We start from the raw sequence: 20,880 nt of genomic DNA on the forward strand, positions 1-20,880 counted from the left end.
ATCTTGCAACCTTACAGTTAACTAGTCCAATGATCTAACACCTGATTACATTGCACTCCACGAGGAGCCTGCCTGTTAGCGAATGCAGTAAGCTAAGGTAAGTTGCTAGCTAGCATTAAACTTATCTTATAAAAAACAATCAATCAATGACTGTCATTGCTCCAATGTGTACTTAACCATAAACATCAATGCCTTTCTTAAAATCAATACCCAAGTATATATTTTTAAACCTGCATATTTAGCTAAAAGAAATCCAGGTTAGCAGGCAATATTAACCAGGTGAAATTGTGTAATTTCTCTTGCGTTCATTGCACGCAGAGTCAGGGTGTATGCAACAGTTTGGGCCGCCTGGCTCTTTGCGAACTAATTTGCCAGAATTTCACGTAATTATGACAACATTGAAGGTTGTGAAATGTAACAGGAATATTTAGACTCATGGATGCCACCCGTTAGATAAAATACGGAACGGAATAAACGTTTTGTTTTCGAGGTGATAGTTTACGAATTAGTCAAAGGTATATGGTTTAGAGAGAAATAGTCAACGCTTTATAATTCCTGTAATAACTTGCGGCTGAATTTGAAAGGGGTTCCTTCATTATTTTACCGTTCATGTCTTCCATAGAGAAAGTCTTGATCTACTTCAAATAAGGTCTGTGTTTCGTGCAGGCTTAAACCGCCTCGACATTTTGATACCCGTGTAAATCTCACTAGGATAAGGTAACGTTTGTCAACATATTTTCATAAATCCACTCTACAAAAAAAGTTTATCTTCGCTTATATTTAGCCAATATTGATCAGAGTTACCTTGTCCTATGGATATCTACACAGTTATAAAATTGGCACGGTGATGTAAGCCTACACGAAACACAGACCTTATTTTAAGTGAATCTAAAAATATCCTATGGAATAAATGAAGGAACCGCTTTTCAGATTTTGCTAGAAGGTGTCATGGGAATTATGACTCGCACTTTGGTTGTCAATTCTTACCATGCCCATTATTAAAATAGGATTTCCTGCATATAGAAATGAAAGTTTTTGTTTTCAACATTCATCACAGGTAACTTAAACTCTATTTTTATTCAAACAGTTGAGAGTATTTGTCTCCTAAGCAGACTCTTCAGTATCATTGTCACTTCAGAGCTGTGTGCGTGTGTGTGTATTTATGTATTATATTAAGTTAAAATAAAAGTGTTCATTGTTCATTCAGTATTGCTGCAATTGTCATTATTACAAAAATGTGTGTGTGTATGATATATATATATATTTTTTAATAAATCGGCAGATTAATCGGTATCGGCTTTTTTGTCCTCCAATAATCGGTATCGAAAAATCATAATCGGTCGACCTCTAGTGTAAAGTACTGAAGTAAAAAAATATTTAAATGACTACTTAAGTAGTTTGTGTGCATCTGTACTTTACTGTTTAAATGTGTGACTACTTTTTATTTTACTTCACTACATTCCTAAAGAAAATATACATTTAACTCCATACATTTTCCCTGATACCCAAAAGTACTCGTTACAATTTGACAGGAAAATGCTCCAATTCACACACTTATCATGAGAACATCCCTGGTTATCCCTACTGCCTCTGATCTGGAGGACTCACTAACACAAATGCTTCGTTTGTAAATTAATGTCTGAGTCTTGGAGTGTGCCCCTGACTGTCTGTAAGTTAAAATAAAACAAGAAATGTGGCGTCTAGTTTGCATAATAAGGAATTTTTTATTATCAATCTGGTGCAGAACAAACACAGAGACAGGAAACAAACACCCACAAAATCAGATGGCTCAGACGGCGCTGGGCAGACGGATGGCTCAGACGGCGCTGGGCAGACGGATGGCTCAGACGGCGCTGGGCAGACGGATGGCTCAGACGGCGCTGGGCAGACGGATGGCTCAGACGGCGCTGGGCAGACGGATGGCTCAGACGGCGCTGGGCAGACGGATGGCTCAGACGGCGCTGGGCAGACGGATGGCTCAGACGGCGCTGGGCAGACGGATGGCTCAGACGGCGCTGGGCAGACGGATGGCTCAGACGGCGCTGGGCAGACGGGCAGTTCAGGCACCGCTGGGCAGACGGCAGACTCTGGCCGGCTGAGACGCACTATAGGCCTGATGCGTGGTGCCGGAACTGGAGGTACCGGGCTGAGGGCACGCACATCAGGGCGAGTGCAGGGAGGAGGAACAGGGCTCTGGCGATGCACTGGAAGCCTAGTGCGTGGTGTAGGCACTGGTGGTACTGGGCTGGGGCGGGAAGGTGGCGCCGGATATAACGGACCGTGAAGGAGGACACGCGCTCTTGAGCACCGAGCCTCTCCAACCTTACCAGGTTGAATGGTCCCCGTAGCCCTGCCAGTGCGGCGAGGTGGAATAGCCCGCACTGTGCTATGCAGGCGAACCGGGGACACCACCTGTAAGGCTGGTGCCATGTACGCCGGCCCGAGGAGACGTACTGGAGGCCAGATACGTTGGGCCGGCTTCATGACATCCGGCTCGATGCCCAACCTAGCCCTCCCAGTGCGGCAAGGTGGAATAGCCCGCACTGGGCTAAGCAAGCGTACTGGGGACACCGTGCGCTTTACCGCATAACACGGTGTCTGACCAGTACGACGCCCTCTCACTCCACGGTAAGCCCGGGGAGTTGGCTCAGGTATCCAACCCGGCTTCGCCACACTCCCCTTAAGCCCCCTCCCCAAGAAATATTTGGGTGAGCCTCTCGGGCTTCCAGCCACTCTGCCTTGCAAGCGCCTCATAATGCCGCCTCTCCGCTTTTGATGCCTCCAGCTCCGCTTTGGGACGGCGACACTCCTCTGGCTCTGCCCAGGTTCCTTCACCGTCCAGAATCTCCTCCCATGTCCATTCCTCCTTGTACTGCTGCTGCTGTTGCTGCTGCCCGTTGCCACGCTGCTTGGTCCGGGTTTGGTGGGTGTTTCTGTAACGGTTTTCTTCCTGGGGTGAAAGAGAGGACCAAAATGCAGCGTAGCCAGTGCTCAACATGTTTAATAAAATAACAAGTGAACACTACAAATAACAAACAAAATAACAAACCGTGAAAACCGAGACAGTCCTATCTGGTGCAGAACAAACACAGAGACAGGAAACAAACACCCACAAAATCCCAACACAAAACAAGCCTCCTATATATGAGTCTCAATCAGAGACAACGACTACCATCTGCCTCTGATTGAGAACCCACACTAGGCTGACATAGAAACAGACAAACTAGACACACAACATAGAATTCCCACCCAGCTCACGTCCTGACCAACTAAACACATACAAAACAACAGAAAACAGGTCAGGAACGTGACATTACTACATGATTCCATATGTGTTTTTCGTAATTCTGATGTCTTCACTATTATTCTACAATGTAGAAAATAGTAAAAATAAAGAAAAACCCTGGAATGAGTAGGTGTGTCCAAACCTTTGACTGGTACTGTATTTGTAGAAATATACACAATAGTAAAACATATAGAAGTAATGCCTGGCATCTCAGTAGACACTGTTTTATCTGAAATGCGGAGAAGAATAGTTTAGCTCAGCCTACTATATCAATATATTAGTACTATTAATAGACCATCAATAGACTGTTCATATTTAAATGAACATGTTAGCTTGTTGACATACCTGTATTTTGTTCCAGATGAAGAGTCCAATGACAGTAAAGACGACTAGCAGTAAAATAGTCAGAGTCGTGATGAAGGCTCCAAGACTCCAATGTCCTATACAAAGGATTTATCAAACCACTTAAAATTTGACAAAATCTGTATTTAAAATCCAAAGTGAGTCTTGTTTCTCACGTTTATGTCGTCGTCTTTGGTAGATACAGTAACTCAAGACAACGTATTTAAGGACTTCACCGGTCCACCTGTACCCGAAAATCCAGGTTGGACCTAATTGTCATGGGTCTCGGTTATTTGTAATTATAACCGATTTGCCCGTAAGGACTCGTACACCCCCGAACGCGACTGGTGTTGTGGAGAGAAAGTGAAAATTGTACAATTGATGCTGCTGCTCTTGCTTTTCACGAAAGTGGTGCGTGAAGCTTGCTGTTGTTGCCGGCCAATCACAAGTCATCAAAGCATCGCTATAGTAAAAGAGCCAAGTTAGGAGAAACAGGTAATTACAATAATAAAGGAAACACCGACATAAAGTGTCTTAATAGGAATAACGTGTAAGTGTCTAAGCTCGTAAACCCCTCAAACTTGTTGTTGGACTGTCTGCAAAAGTGCGGACCTCTCTCAGTCAGGGAGAGCAAGGTAGAGCTAGAGCGAACGCTATGTCACAGGGTTATACAGTCCCCCACTCACTGCAGCGCTATATAGAACTTTATGGAATGAAACAAATCTACCAACAACAAAAAATATTCTGTCACAGTGATAATTCTACATTCGGGAAGTCAAATCAATTGTGAGATATGGCATACACATTTTATGTGATAAATGTGGGTCTCGGGTTCACAATTTGATATCTGAGATCTAACATGGTCATATCATGGAGATTTTTACATTTTTAATTTCACCAGGTAGGCTAGTTGAGAACAAGTTCTCATTTGCAACTGCGACCTGGCAAATGATGGGCATAGATGGGCATAACATGGATCATTTTGCTATTTTGATTTGAACATTAAGACCCCCTGGATTTGGCATTTACTACTATAGCCCATTTGTATTTGACATTTTAGTCATTTAGCAGACACTCTAATCCAGAGCGATTTACAGGAGCAATTAGGTTTCAGTGCCTTTCTCAAGGGCATATCGTCAGATTTTTCCCCTTGTCAGCTCGGGGATTCGAACCAGCGATGTTTCGGTAACTGGCTCAACGCTCTTACAAGCTAGGCTACCTGCTTCCATATAAATGCATTGAATAACACATTAATAAATGGCAAAACAGACAGTCAAAAACATTTATCATAAGGTTTTGACATGTCTGTACTATACCTAGGAGATATAAGAAAGCAGCATTGTTGAATACTCGTTTCTGCTCGGCTAGAAGGGCATTCTACAAAGGACAATGCTTAGCTATATTCCATTTCTTTTTATCCCCAAAAATGACAAGCATACCCTTAACTTGACGCATCTACCACCATGCTTGAAAATATGAAGAGTGGTACTCAGTGTTGTGTTGGATTTGCCCAAAACTCTTTACATTCAGGACAAAGATTTCATTACTTTACCACATTTTTTGAAGTATTACATTAGTGCCTTATTGCAAACAAGATGCATGTGTCATGACGTTGCCCTCTTTGGGAACAGCGAGCACTACCCCCCCCCCCCACTTAAAATAAGGTCTGTGTTTCGTGTAGGCTTACATCACCGTGCCAATTTTATAACTGTGTAGATATCCATAGAACAAGGTAACTCTGATCAATATTGGCTAAATATAAGCGAAGATAAAAAAAATTGTAGAGTGGATTTATGAAAATATGTTGACAAACGTTACCTTATCCTAGTGAGATTTACACGGGTATCAAAATGTCGAGGCGGTTTAAGCCTGCACGAAACAGACCTTATTTGAAGTAGATCAAGACATTCTCTATGGAAGACATGAACGGTAAAATAACGAAGGAACCCCTTTCAAATTCAGCCGCAAGTTATTACAGGAATTATAACGCGTCGACTATTTCTCTCTAAACCATATACCTTTGACTAATCCGGAAACTATCACCTCGAAAACAATTTTATTCCGTTCCGTATTATATCTAACGGGTGGCATCCATGAGTCTAAATATTCCTGTTACATTGCACATCCTTCAATGTTGTCATAATTACGTAAAATTCTGGCAAATTATTTCGCAAAGAGCAAGGCGGCCCAAACTGTTGCATATACCCTGACTCTGCATGCAATGAACGCAAGAGAAATGACACAATTTCACCTGGTTAATATTGCCTGCTAACCTGGATTTCTTTTAGCTAAATATGCAGGTTTAAAAATATATACTTGTGTATTGATTTTAAGAAAGGCATTGATGTTTAAGTACACATTGGAGCAATGACAGTCATTGATTGATTGTTTTTATAAGATAAGTTTAATGCTAGCTAGCAACTTACCTAAGCTTACTGCATTCGCTAACAGGCAGGCTCCTCGTGGAGTGCAATGTAATCAGGTGTTAGAGCATTGGACTAGTTAACTGTAAGGTTGCAAGATTGAATCCCCCGAGCTGACAAGGTTAAAAATCTGAGGCAGAACGTTCCTAGGCCGCCATTGAAAATAAGAATGTGTTCTTTAACTGACTTGCCTAGTTAAATAAAGATTTAACCGATTTCCGATTGTTATGAAAACTTGAAATCGGCCCCGATTAATCGGCCATTCCGATTAATCGGTCGACCTCTAGCTCAGACTGTCCACAATAAGCTGATAGAGGCCTGTTGTAGATGTTGTAGGCCTGTTGTAAGGCAGTTCATCACCAGACATCACTTGCAACAACGTTGTCTATGGGCACAAACACATTCTCGCTTTACCAGACAGGACTGGCAAAAAGTGGTCTTCACTGACGAGTCGCGGTTTTGTCTCACCAGGGGTGATGGTCAGTGGAGGGTCCGTCATGGTCTGGGGCGGTGAGTCACAGCATCATTGGACTGAGCTTGTTGTTATTGCAGGCAATCTCAACACTGTGCGTTACAGGGTAGGCATCCTCCTCCCTCATGTGGTACCCTTCCTGCAGGCTCATCTTGACATGACCCTCCAGCATGACAATGCCACCAGCTATACTGTTCATTCTGTGCGTGATTTCTTGCAAGACAGTATGTCAGTGTTCTGCCATGGCCAGCGAAGAGCCCGGATCTCAATCACACAAGATACTGAGTGTTACTTTTGATTTTGAGGATAAGTGTTACTAAACAATATGTATATGGAAGAAATAGGAGCTTTTGAAACTAGCAAACAGTTGATATGCTCACCAGCACTTTGAGCTGCCATGAGGACTGTGAGAGCTGCCAGTATCAAACTCAGCCACACTCCTGTCATAAAGATCAGAACATCACTGTGATGACAATATCACCATAACTGCAGGTATTAGAATAAGTTTAATCTCTTGCGCCATTAAACACAGGGTGCAATTTTCATTATTTTGCACATCCCTTAATGTGACCCTGGTTGTTTAATTCAATTCCACGTTGTATCTCAAAGCTAAAACCAGTAGGTCATACAACCAATGTGTAGGAACCCTTGAATAATTAGACTGTGTTATACTGAACTTTGGACCTTGGGCTGTTAGATACGTTTTATCTTATAACTGTTATTATTACTGCTATAAAACGTACACAATTGGAGCCATTGTTGAAATATACAGTCGCTAGTGAAAGTCTACACACCCCTTGCACAGTCTTCACATTATTCTGCCTTAAAATCCACTGTAAAAAGGAATTGAATTAGATGTTTTCCTACCCATCTACACAACCTACTCCACGTTTTCAAAGTGAAGAAAAGTTATAGAAAATGTTCCTAAATAATGTAAATGTAAATGTATTGACACCCAAAGTTAATACTTGGTGGAAACACTTTAGGCAGCCATTACAGCTGTGAATCATGTTGAATAAGATGTTACAAGTGTATGGTCACAGACACCTTCAGAAAAGCTAGGGGCGTTGATCAGAAAACCAGAGTCGGATAAATGTAGGGGCTTACTGGGGATGAAGCTCCGGGACTCAGGCCCGTTGGGGGCCCAAGGCAGCAGAAAAATAAATAATAAAATATTGTAATTAAGGAAAAACAGTGCATTCGGGAAGTATTCAGACCTCTTGACTTTTTCCACATTTTGCTACATTACAAAAATGTTCAATCTACACACAATACCCCATTATGAAAAAGCAAAAAGAAGTTATTAGACATGGTAGACAAAAAACTGAAATGTCACATTTACGTAAGTATTCAGACCCTTTACTCTACACTTTGTTGAAGCACCTTTGGCAGTGATTACAGACTCAAGTCTTCTTGTGTATGACGCTACAAGTTTGGCACACCTGTATTTGGGGATTCAACTTGATTGAGTCCACCTGTGGTAAATGCAATTCATTGGACATGATTTGGAAAAGCACACACCTGTCTATATTCGGTCCCACAGTTGACAGTGCATGTCAGAGCAAAAACCAAGCCATGAGGTCGAAGGAATTGTCGATAGAGCTCAGAAACAGGATTGTGTAGAGGCACAGATCTGGGGAAGAGTACAAAACTTTTTCTGCAGCATTGAAGGTCCCCAAAAACACAGTGGCCTCCATCATTCTTAAATGGAAGAAGTTTGGAACCACCAAGACTCTTCCTAGAGCTGGCCGCCCGGCCAAACTGAGCATTCAGGGTGGTGACCAAGAACCTGATTGTCACTCTGACAGCGCTTCAGAGTTTCTCTGTGGAGAAGGGAGAACCTTCCAGAAAGACCACCATCTCTGCAGCATTCCACCAATCAGGCCTTTATGGTAGAGTGGCCAGATGGAAGCCACCCCTCAGTAAAAAGCGCATGACAACCCGCTTGGAGTTTGCCAAAAGGCACCAAAAGAACTCTGACCATGAGAATCAAGCATTCTTGGCAGAATTCCTCTGTTCAGTGTCTGTAATCTTTTGCCCATCTTAATATTTTATTGTTATTGGCCTGTCTGAGATATGGCTTTTTCGTTGCAACTCTGCCTCGAAGGCCAGCATCCAGGAGTCGCCTCTTCACTGTTGACGGTGAGATTGGTGTTTTGCTGGTACTATTTAATGAAGCTGCTAGTTAAGGATTTGTGAGGCGTCTGTTTCTCAAACGAGACACTCTAATGTACATGTCCTCTTGCTCAGTTGTGCACCAGGGCCTCCCACTCCTCTTTCTATTCTAGTTAGATCCAGTTTGCGCTGTTCTGTGAAGGGAGTAGTACACAGAGTTGTACGAGATTTTCAGTTTCTTGGCAATTTATCGCATGGAATAGCCTTCAGTTCTCAGAACAAGAATAGACTGATGAGTTTCAGAAGAAAGTGCTTTTTTTTCTCTGGCCATTTTGAGTCTGTAATCAAACCTACAAATGCTGATGCTCCAGATACGGAACTAGTCTAAAGATGGCCAGTTTTATTTTTTCTTTAACAGTTTTCAGCTGTGCTAACATAATTGCAAAAGGGTTTTCTAATGATCAATTAGCCTTTTAAAATTATAAATTAGGATTAGCTAACACAACGTGCCATTGGAACACAGGAGTGATGGTTGCTGATAATGGGCCTCTACGCCTATGTAGATATTACACTAAAAATCAGCCGATTCCAGCTACAATAGTAATTTACAACATTAACAATGTCTACACTGTATTTCTGATCAATTTGATGTTATTTTAATGACAAAATATTGCTTTTCTTTCCAAAATAAGGCCATTTCTAAGCGACTCCAAAATGTTGAACGGTACTGTATATGTACATTGTTTACGGATCTTAAAAGGCACTTTAGAGCATGTGTCATCCTGCAGCATAGCATTTTGAGGAAAGTTGAAGTCAGGTTCAATATTGGCTATGCACCCAAGAGGGAAAGAGGTTGGGCCATCCTTCAAATGTTTTAGAGTAATATGTATGCCATTTAGCAGACAATTTTATCCAAAGCAATATGGGTGAACTGGGACATTTTCAGCTTCCAAGAATTGTGTACAGATCCTTGCGACGTGCATGATCATGTTGAAACAAGGTGACGGCGGCAGATGAATGGCACGACAATGTGCCTCAGGATCTTGTCCCAGTTCTTCCATGGCCTACTTACTCACCAGACATGTCACCCATTGAGCAAGTTTGGGATGCTCTGGATCGGCGACAGCGTGTTCCAGTTCCCGGCAATATCCAGCAACATCGCACTGCCATTGAAGAGGAGTGGGACAACAGGCCACAATCAACAGCCTGATCAACTCTATGCGAAGGAGATGTGTCGCGCTGCATGAGGTAAATGGTGGTCACACCAGATATTGACAGGTTTTCTGATCCACGCCCCTACCTTTTTTTAAAGTATCTGACTAACAGATGCATATCTGTATTCCAGTCATGTGAAATCCATAGATTAGGGCCTAATGAATGTATTTCAAGTAAAATCTTTGAAATTGTTGCATTTATATTCTTGTTCAGTACATTCAACAACACAACAGATTACAGTAATTTATTAATTGGGACAACATTTTAACAGAACTGAAGAATGCAAAGGATATTGCTAACTTGTATTACATTAGCTTCACAGAATACATTCATAATCTAGCTACAGGTTGAATAAAAGTTACATATTTTTTGTTGATTATATAAAACTCGTCAATTTGTAGTCGTAAAAGATTTGTTTGAGTAAGTTTTGGTTCGTTCAGCCATTCTTAGGGGGAAAGAATAGGGTTTTGGGATAATGTAGAAAATAACATCTGAGGTTAACACAGGCTTTGGAGATGATATACATTATTATCTGAGATAATATCCATCAGTTAATAGGAACGTTATGAATTAAGCCTTTGTTTGTTCTGATTAAATAAATGCTTAAAAAAAAATCAGTGACTTTAGCTGATGAAGATTAGCTCCTAAGCCTGTGTTTACCACAGACCTTATTTTCAACTTTTATCCCAAAAATCGACAAAAACGACATTAATTTTCCTATCGGGTTTGTTCAACGAACCATGGCGGAGTTACTGTCTTCCAAAAGATGCCATTACTAGTGCTCTTTTTCTTGTGGCGTCTGAAAACTTTTTGGGAAAAAGATACACACATTTACAACTTGGTATCACTGAACAACATAAAATGTGTATAATGCATGTCTCATTTGACATGAATTTCACCTGCATCTCGGACCCTTTTCACACTATCGTGCTGACCCAACCTATACTAACCAGGCCAGCGTAGTACAGCTCGACTTGGCTCAGTGGTGTGAAAAGGGTTTTGGTATGCATTCAAATGATTCTTATTGCGAATCTGTCACGTTGTCCCGGGCTGAACACAGGAAAGTAGTTTGACGTCTTCACATCAGTAAAAGTGTAAAGAAGTGACTCTGTATCAACGTTATAAAAAGACAGAGTGTGTCTGTCACAGTCTAGAAACACTCCCACCCTAGCGAGCTCTGCCACAGTTATTGGTGGTTGAGGGTCAGTATTGACATGGAAACCTTTTTCTTTATCAAAAGATAGAATCCAAAATCCATTCTGTGGAGTTAAAGGAACATTACATCTTCTCTCAACATTTTCTCTGGCCACACCAACATACCATGACAGTTTTTCTGTTGTTCGTTCCTTTACCTTCATTTCCCAATAGTGTCGTTCTGAACTGAAACTCTCTTGAGAAAATACATGGAGATGCATTCTAACAGAGGGGTTTTCTGTATCTTTTTCTTTAATGTAACTAGCACGCTTTCTTTGAATGACTCTAATAGCAGGGTGCGCAGTCTTTTCATCCAGAATGATGTTCTCTGGGGGAAATAGAAAGACAAGATTTCTTTCATTCACACAATATGATGGGATGGATTGGTAAGGATTTCAGATAATGTGGACCTCCAGGTAACTGCCAAAATAAAGGAAACACTTGAGTAAATGAGGTTTCTGGTGGATCTGTTATGGTGTGGGGTGCTTTGTCCTGGCATGGTTTAGGTCCACTCAACCCCTTAGAGGGCCAGGTAAACGTCAATAACTACACATCCATCCTTCAACCTATGATGAACCAATTCTATCCTGATGGGAGGGGTCTCTTACAGAATGACACTTCCCCAATAGGGCACGAGTGGTCAAAATGGTTTGATGATCATGAAAACAATGTAAACCATATGCCATGGCCATCTCAGTCACCAGATCTCAACTCAATTGAACACTTATGAGTGATTCTGGAGCGGCGCCTGAGACAGCGTTTTCCACCACCATTAACAAGAGAGCTCCAGACACTTGTAGAATCTATGCCAATGAGTATTGAAGCTGTCCCAGCAGCTCGTGGTGGCCCAACGCCCTATTAAGACACTTTGTTGGTTTCCTTTATTTATGCTGTTACCTGTATATTGTAATAATCTAATGAACATACAATGTTCCTGTCCTACTGTGACTTTTTTTTTTACCTTTGAATCCTTTCACCTGGTGCCAATCTGCATTTAAAAAAGGAAATTGTGAGTGTCCTGTATTTCAACTGTTCCAAAAATTGTATGAATTATAAATGGTTTAATGCACTCCAACATGTCAGCAGACTTAGTTTTATGAACAATGTAAACACTGTAAATTATACAATTTAGAGGGTAATGCATTTCCCCCCCAGTATAACTTCACCTTTCAGATTAACTTCTTTACCAGCTGCTCTCTGTTCGGTAGGAGTCTTCACTGTGTTTTCTGCCCCTAACGAAGCACATTTAGGTAGTATTAAAATGAATCAGGTTACTACATTATCAAAGTTATATTATATCATATACAGTATATAATGAGTGAACATTACCTTCAATTCGTTTTTTTGTCTCTGTTGAATGGAAAAGGTGAAAGTTATTGTAAAAAAGTGAATGTGGAACAGGGACAGTCAAATCCTATCGCGAATATGTCAAATTATCATCAAAATATATAACGAAAAGGGAAATATATTTGTTCTCCTATTACTTTACCTTCCAGATTCAATTCATTTCCATCTGCTCTCTGTTCAGTAGGTGTCAGCACTGTGTTTTCTGCCCCTAACGGAGCACCTTCAGGTAATTTTGAAATTCATCAGGTTACTGCATTATCAAAGTAATATTATATCATATACATTTACGTCATTTAGCAGACGCTCTTATCCAAAGCGACTTACATTTTTAACCTTTATGTAACTAGGCAAGTCAGTTAAGAACAAACTCTTATTTACAATGACGGCCTAGGAACAGTGGGTTAACTGCCTTGTTCAGGGGCAGAACGACAGATTTGTACCTTGTCAGCTCGGGGATTTGAACTTGCAACTTTTCGGTTACTAGCCCAACGCTCTAACCACTAGGCTACCCTGCCGCTGCCGATATATACAGTATATCATGAGCGAACATTACATTCAATTCGTTTTTTTATCTCTGTTGAATGGAAAAGGTGAATGTGGAACTGGGACAGTCAAATCCAAATGTGATTATGACAAATGATCATCAAATTATACAATTAACTTCTTATGGCTGGGTGGCAGTATTGAGTAGCTTGGATGGATAAGGTGCCCAGAGTAAACTGCCTGCTACTCAGGCCCAGAAGCTAAGATATGCATATTATTAGTAGATGTGGATAGAACACACTCTGAAGTTTCTAAAACTGTTTGAATGATGTCTGTGCGTATAACAGAACTCATATGGCAGGCAAAAACCTGAGAAAAAAGCCAACCAGGAAGTGGGAAATCTGAGGTTTGTAGTTTTTCAACTTTTTGCCTATCCAAGATACAGTGTTAATTTGGTCCGATTGCACTTCCTAAGGCTTCCGCTAGATGTCAACAGTCTTTAGAACCTTGTTTGAGGCTTCTACTGTGAAGTGGGGGGGAATGAGAGCTGATTGAGTCAGGTGTCTGGAGTGTCATGAGCTCATTCAGGCGCGCTCCTGTGAGAGGTAGCTGCGTTTCATCGCATTTCTAAAGACAAAAGATTTCTCCGGTTGAAACATTATTGAAGATTTATGTTAAAAACATCCTAAAGATTGATTCTATACATCGTTTGACATGTTTCTACGAACTGTAATGGAATTTTTGGACTTTTCGTCTGGCCTGCGCATCGTGAATTTGGATTTGTGAACTCAAGGCGCGAACAAAAAGGAGGTATTTGGACATAAATTATGGACTTTATTGAACAAAACAAACATTTATTGTGGAACTGGGATTCCTGGGAGTGAATTCTGATGAAGATCATCAAAGGTAAGTGAATATTTATAATGCTATTTCTGACTTATGTTGACTCCACAACATGGCGGATATCTGTATGGCTTGTTTTTGTGTCTGAGCGCCGTACTCAGATTATTGCATGGTGTGCTTTTTTGGTAAAGCTTTTTTGAAATCTGACACAGCGGTTGCATTATGGAGAAGTTTATCTAAAGTTCCATGCATAACACATATTTTCATCAACATTTATAATGAGTATTTCTGTAAATTCATGTGGCTCTCTGCAAAATCACCAGATGTTTTGGAAGCAAAACATTACTGAACGTAACCCGCCAATGTAAACTGAGATTTTTGGATATAAATATGAACTTCATCGAACAAAACATACATGTATTGTGTAACATGAAGTCCTATGAGTGTCATCTGATGAAGATCATCAAAGGTTAGTGATTAATTTTATCTCTATTTCTGCTTTTTGTGACTCCTCTCTTTGGCTGGAAAAATGTCTGTGTTTTTCTGTGACTAGGTACTGACCTAACATAATCGTTTGGTGTGCTTTCGTCGTAAAGCCTTTTTGAAATCGGACACTGTGGTGGGATTATCAACAAGTTTATCTTTAAAAGGGTGTAAAATACTTGTATGTTTGAGGAATTTTAATGATGAGATTTCTGTTTGAATTTGGCGCCCTGCACTTTCACTGGCTGTTGTCATATCGATCCCGTTAGCGGGATCTAAGCCATAAGAAGTATTAAGAAGGTAATACATTTTTTATTCTTTTAAAATACCTTCCAGATTTAATTCTTTTTCAGCTGCTTTCTGTATGGGAGGGGTCAGCACTGTGTTTTCTGCCCCTAACGGAGCACCTTTAGGTAATATTGAAATTCATCAGGTTACTACATTATCAAAGTTATATCATAGTATATCATGAGTGAACATTACATTCAATTAGGTCTATTGTCTCTGTTGAATGGAAAAGGTGAACGTTATTGTAAAAAGGTGAATGTGGAACTGGGACAGTCAAATCCTATTGCAATTATGTCAAATATCATCAAAATATACCATTAAAGGGTAATATATTTGTTATCCTATTACTTTACCTTTCAGATTCAAGTCTTTTCCATCTGATCTCTGTTCGGAAGGTCTCGGCACTGTGTTTTCTGCCCCTAACGGAGCACATTTAGGTAATATAAAAATGAATCAGCTTAATACAGTATCAAAGTTATATTATATACAGTATATCATGAGTGAACATTACATTCAATTACTTTTTTTTCTCTGTTGAATGGAAAAGGTGAAAGTTATTGTAAAAAGGTGAATGTGGAACTGGGACATACAAATCCAATTATGATAAATGATCATCAAATTATACAATTAAGAAGGTAATACATGTTATATTCTTTTACTATACCTTCCAGATTCAATGCTTTTTCAGCTGCTTTCTGTATGGGAGGGGTCAGCACTGTGTTTTCTGCCCCTAACGGAGCACCTTTAGGTAATATTGAAATTCATCAGGTTACTACATTATCAAAGTTATATCATATACAGTATATCATGAGTGAACATTACATTCAATTAGGTCTATTGTCTCTGTTGAATGGAAAAGGTGAACGTTATTGTAAAAAGGTGAATGTGGAACTGGGACAGTCAAATCCTATTGCAATTATGTCAAATATCATCAAAATATACCATTAAAGGGTAATATATTTGTTATCCTATTACTTTACCTTTCAGATTCAAGTCTTTTCCATCTGATCTCTGTTCGGAAGGTCTCGGCACTGTGTTTTCTGCCCCTAACGGAGCACATTTAGGTAATATAAAAATGAATCAGCTTAATACAGTATCAAAGTTATATTATATACAGTATATCATGAGTGAACATTACATTCAATTACTTTTTTTTCTCTGTTGAATGGAAAAGGTGAAAGTTATTGTAAAAAGGTGAATGTGGAACTGGGACATACAAATCCAATTATGATAAATGATCATCAAATTATACAATTAAGAAGGTAATACATGTTATATTCTTTTACTATACCTTCCAGATTCAATGCTTTTTCAGCTGCTTTCTGTATGGGAGGGGTCAGCACTGTGTTTTCTGCCCCTAACGGAGCACCTTTAGGTAATATTGAAATTCATCAGGTTACTACATTATCAAAGTTATATCATATACAGTATATCATGAGTGAACATTACATTCAATTAGGTCTATTGTCTCTGTTGAATGGAAAAGGTGAACGTTATTGTAAAAAGGTGAATGTGGAACTGGGACAGTCAAATCCTATTGCGATTGTGTCAAATATCATCAAAATATACCATTAAAGGGTCATATATTTGTTATCCTATTACTTTACCTTTCAGATTCAAGTCTTTTCCATCTGCTCTCTGTTCGGTAGGTCTCGGCACTGTGTTTTCTGCCCCTAACGGAGCACATTTAGGTAATATAAAAATGAATCAGCTTAATACAGTATCAAAGTTATATTATATACAGTATATCATGAGTGAACATTACATTCAATTACTTTTTTCTCTCTGTTCAGTAGGTGTCAGCACTGTGTTTTCTGCCCCTAACGGAGCACATTTAGGTAATATAAAAATGAATCAGCTTAATACAGTATCAAAGTTATCCTGTCTGGCACCGGGGTTCCGCTAGCGGAACTCCTCCCACATTCCACTGAAAAGGCAGAGCGCGAAATTCAAAAGATATTTTTTTAGAAATATTTAACTTTCACACATTAACAAGTCCAATACAGCAAATGAAAGATACACATCTTGTGAATCCAGTCAACATGTCCGATTTTTAAAATGTTTTACAGCGAAAACACCACATATATTTATGTTAGCTCACCACCAAATACAAAAAAGGACAGACATTTTTCACAGCACAGGTAGCATGCACAAAGCCAACCAAACTAACCAAGAACCAACCAAACTAACCAAGAAACAACTTCATCAGATGACAGTCTTATAACATGTTATACAATAAATCTTTGTTTTGTTCGAAAAATGTGCATATTTGAGGTATAAATCAGTTTTACATTGCAGCTACCATCACAGCTACCATCAGAAATAGCACCGAAGCAGCCAGAGTAATTACAGACACCAACGTCAAATACCTAAATACTCATCATAAAACATTTCTGAAAAATCGATGGTGTACAGCAAATTAAAGACAAACATCTTGTGAATCCAGCCAATATTTCCGATTTTTTAAGTGTTTTACAGCGAAAACACAATATAGCATAATATTAGCTTACTACAATAGCCTACCACACTACCGCATTCATTCATCAAGGCACGTTAGCGATAGCAATAGGCATGATAGCGATAGCGAATTAACCAGCAAAAGATATTAATTTTCACTAACCTTCATAAACCTTCATCAGATGACAGTCCTATAACATCAGGTTATACATACACTTATGTTTTGTTCGAAAATGTGCATATTTAGAGCTGAAATCAGTGGTTATACATTGTGCTAACGTAGCATCTTTTTCCCAGAATGTGCGGATATTTTTATGACACTCAACTATTCTGACCAAATAACTATTCATAAACGTTACTAGAAAATACATGTTGTATAGGAAATGATAGATACACTAGTTCTTAATGCAATCGCCGTGTTAGAATTCTAAAAATAACTTCATTATGACATCCAGCTTAGTTATAGCGAGAGAGTACCCAAAATCTGGGCGCAAACGACTATTTCACATGTTCGACAGATATATGAAATAGCATCATAAAATGGGTCCTACTTTTGACGATCTTCCATCAGAATGTTGTACAAGGGGTCCTTTGTCCAGAACAATCGTTGTTTGGTTTTAGAATGTCCTCTTCTCCAGTCAATTAGCACGGAAAGCTAGCAAAGTAGCGCAAAGCTCTCATTCCTGAACAAAGGCACACAACGCAACACGCCTAACGTCCCGAATAAATTTCAATAATCTAATAAAACTATATTCAGAAAACATACTTTACGATGATATTGTCACAAGTATCAAATAAAATCAAAGCCGGAGATATTAGTCGTCTATAACGACAGCTTTTCAGAAGGCAAAACCAGGTCCCTTCACGCGCTCTCCAGAAAACAGGAAACTGGTGACACGTCATGCCAAGAGCTTTTATTCGACCCCAGATCAAGTTATACACTCCATTTCTTCTCTCACTGCCTGTCGACATCTAGTGGAAGAAGTATGAAGTGCAAGTATACTAATAAATATCAAGGACATTTAAAGGCAGGGCCTCGAACAGAGCATCGATTTCAGATTTTCCACTTCCTGTCAGGAAGTTTGCCGCAAAATGAGTTCTGTTTTACTCACAGATATAATTCAAACGGGTTTAGAAACTAGAGAGTGTTTTCTATCCAATAGTAATAATAATATGCATATTGTACGAGCAAGAATTGAGTACGAGGCCGTTTTAAATTGGGCACGATTTTCCCCCAAAGTGAAAACAGCGCCCTCTGTCCTCAACAGGTTATATTATATACAGTATATCATGAGTGAACATTACATTCAATTACTTTTTTTTCTCTGTTGAATGGAAAAGGTGAAAGTTATTGTAAAAAGATGAATGATGAACTGGGACATACAAATCCAATTATGATAAATGATCATCAAATTATACAATTAAGAAGGTAATACATGTTATATTCTTTTACTATACCTTCCAGATTCAATTCTTTTCCAGCTACTTTCTGTTTGGGAGGGGTGAGCACTGTGTTTTCTGCCCCCAACGGAGCACCTTTAGGTAATATTGAAATTCATCAGGTTACTACATTATCAAAGTTATATCATATACAGTATATCATGAGTGAACATTACATTCAATTAGGTTTTTTGTCTCTGTTGAATGGAAAAGGTGAACGTTATTGTAAAAAGGTCAATGTGGAACTGGGACAGTAAAATCAATTTACAATTATGTATAATTATCATCAAAATATACAAATAAAAGGGTCATATATTTGTTCTCCTATTACTGTGTTTTCTGCCCCTAATGGAGCACATTTAGTTAATATTGAAATGAATCTGGTTACTACATTATCAAAGTTATATCATATACAGTATATCATGAGTGAACATTACATTCAATTATGTTTTTTGTCTCTGTTGAATGGAAAAGGTGAAAGTTATTGTAAAAAGGTGAATTGTGGAACTGGGACAAGCAAACCCAAATGTGAATCCTATTGCGATTACGTCAAAATATCATCAAATTAAACAATTAAGAAGGTAATACATTTTTTATCTTTTACTATACCTTCCAGATTCAATGCTTTTTCAGCTGCTTTCTGTATGGGAGGGGTCAGCACTGTGTTTTCTGCCCCTAACGGAGCACCTTTAGGTAATATTGAAATTCATCAGGTTACTACATTATCAAAGTTATATCATATACGGTATATCATGAGTGAACATTACATTCAATTAGGATTTATGTCTCTGTTGAATGGAAAAGGTGAACGTTATTGTAAAAAGGTGAATGTGGAACTGGGACAAACAAATCAAATTATGACAAATGATCATCAAATTATACAATTAAGAAGGTAATACATGTTTTATCTTTTACTATACCTTCCTGATTCAATTCTTTTTCAGCTGCTTTCTGTATGGGAGGGGTCAGCACTGTGTTTTCTGCCCCTAACGGAGCACCTTTAGGTAATATTGAAATTCATCAGGTTACTACATTATCAAAGTTATATCATATACAGTATATCATGAGTGAACATTACATTCAATTAGGTCTATTGTCTCTGTTGAATGGAAAAGGTGAACGTTATTGTAAAAAGGTGAATGTGGAACTGGGACAGTCAAATCCTATTGCAATTATGTCAAATATCATCAAAATATACCATTAAAGGGTAATATATTTGTTATCCTATTACTTTACCTTTCAGATTCAAGTCTTTTCCATCTGATCTCTGTTCGGAAGGTCTCGGCACTGTGTTTTCTGCCCCTAACGGAGCACATTTAGGTAATATAAAAATGAATCAGCTTAATACAGTATCAAAGTTATATTATATACAGTATATCATGAGTGAACATTACATTCAATTACTTTTTTTTCTCTGTTGAATGGAAAAGGTGAAAGTTATTGTAAAAAGGTGAATGTGGAACTGGGACATACAAATCCAATTATGATAAATGATCATCAAATTATACAATTAAGAAGGTAATACATGTTATATTCTTTTACTATACCTTCCAGATTCAATGCTTTTTCAGCTGCTTTCTGTATGGGAGGGGTCAGCACTGTGTTTTCTGCCCCTAACGGAGCACCTTTAGGTAATATTGAAATTCATCAGGTTACTACATTATCAAAGTTATATCATATACAGTATATCATGAGTGAACATTACATTCAATTAGGTCTATTGTCTCTGTTGAATGGAAAAGGTGAACGTTATTGTAAAAAGGTGAATGTGGAACTGGGACAGTCAAATCCTATTGCGATTGTGTCAAATATCATCAAAATATACCATTAAAGGGTCATATATTTGTTATCCTATTACTTTACCTTTCAGATTCAAGTCTTTTCCATCTGCTCTCTGTTCGGTAGGTCTCGGCACTGTGTTTTCTGCCCCTAACGGAGCACATTTAGGTAATATAAAAATGAATCAGCTTAATACAGTATCAAAGTTATATTATATACAGTATATCATGAGTGAACATTACATTCAATTACTTTTTTCTCTCTGTTCAGTAGGTGTCAGCACTGTGTTTTCTGCCCCTAACGGAGCACATTTAGGTAATATAAAAATGAATCAGCTTAATACAGTATCAAAGTTATCCTGTCTGGCACCGGGGTTCCGCTAGCGGAACTCCTCCCACATTCCACTGAAAAGGCAGAGCGCGAAATTCAAAAGATATTTTTTTAGAAATATTTAACTTTCACACATTAACAAGTCCAATACAGCAAATGAAAGATACACATCTTGTGAATCCAGTCAACATGTCCGATTTTTAAAATGTTTTACAGCGAAAACACCACATATATTTATGTTAGCTCACCACCAAATACAAAAAAGGACAGACATTTTTCACAGCACAGGTAGCATGCACAAAGCCAACCAAACTAACCAAGAACCAACCAAACTAACCAAGAAACAACTTCATCAGATGACAGTCTTATAACATGTTATACAA

At 38.9% G+C, this 20,880-nt stretch overlaps 1 protein-coding gene across 21 annotated transcripts in view; it reads right to left on the reverse strand.

Moving 5' to 3' along the window:
* Positions 1-10,083: 10,083 nt before the first annotated feature.
* LOC129855863 (neuroblast differentiation-associated protein AHNAK-like) overlaps positions 10,084-20,880 on the reverse strand; it is a 37,609-nt gene continuing 26,812 nt past the window's right edge. For 16 of the 21 annotated variants that reach the window (XM_055923938.1, XM_055923940.1, XM_055923937.1 and 13 more), the window contains 17 exons: positions 20,252-20,317; positions 19,936-20,013; positions 19,625-19,690; positions 19,309-19,386; positions 18,998-19,075; positions 18,407-18,484; positions 16,099-16,164; positions 15,783-15,860; positions 15,472-15,537; positions 15,156-15,233; positions 14,845-14,910; positions 14,533-14,610; positions 12,537-12,614; positions 12,377-12,397; positions 12,214-12,279; positions 12,009-12,035; positions 10,084-11,375 (listed from right to left, as the gene is read on the reverse strand). In XM_055923938.1, coding sequence (XP_055779913.1) covers positions 10,864-11,375; positions 12,009-12,035; positions 12,214-12,279; positions 12,377-12,397; positions 12,537-12,614; positions 14,533-14,610; positions 14,845-14,910; positions 15,156-15,233; positions 15,472-15,537; positions 15,783-15,860; positions 16,099-16,164; positions 18,407-18,484; positions 18,998-19,075; positions 19,309-19,386; positions 19,625-19,690; positions 19,936-20,013; positions 20,252-20,317 — 1,580 coding nt within the window. In that variant the 3' untranslated portion in view covers positions 10,084-10,863. The other 5 variants (XM_055923945.1, XM_055923949.1, XM_055923944.1 and 2 more) reach the window with 5 other exon arrangements.

Source organism: Salvelinus fontinalis, chromosome 5 (genome assembly GCF_029448725.1).
Source record: "Salvelinus fontinalis isolate EN_2023a chromosome 5, ASM2944872v1, whole genome shotgun sequence".
Lineage (NCBI taxonomy): Eukaryota > Metazoa > Chordata > Actinopteri > Salmoniformes > Salmonidae > Salvelinus > Salvelinus fontinalis.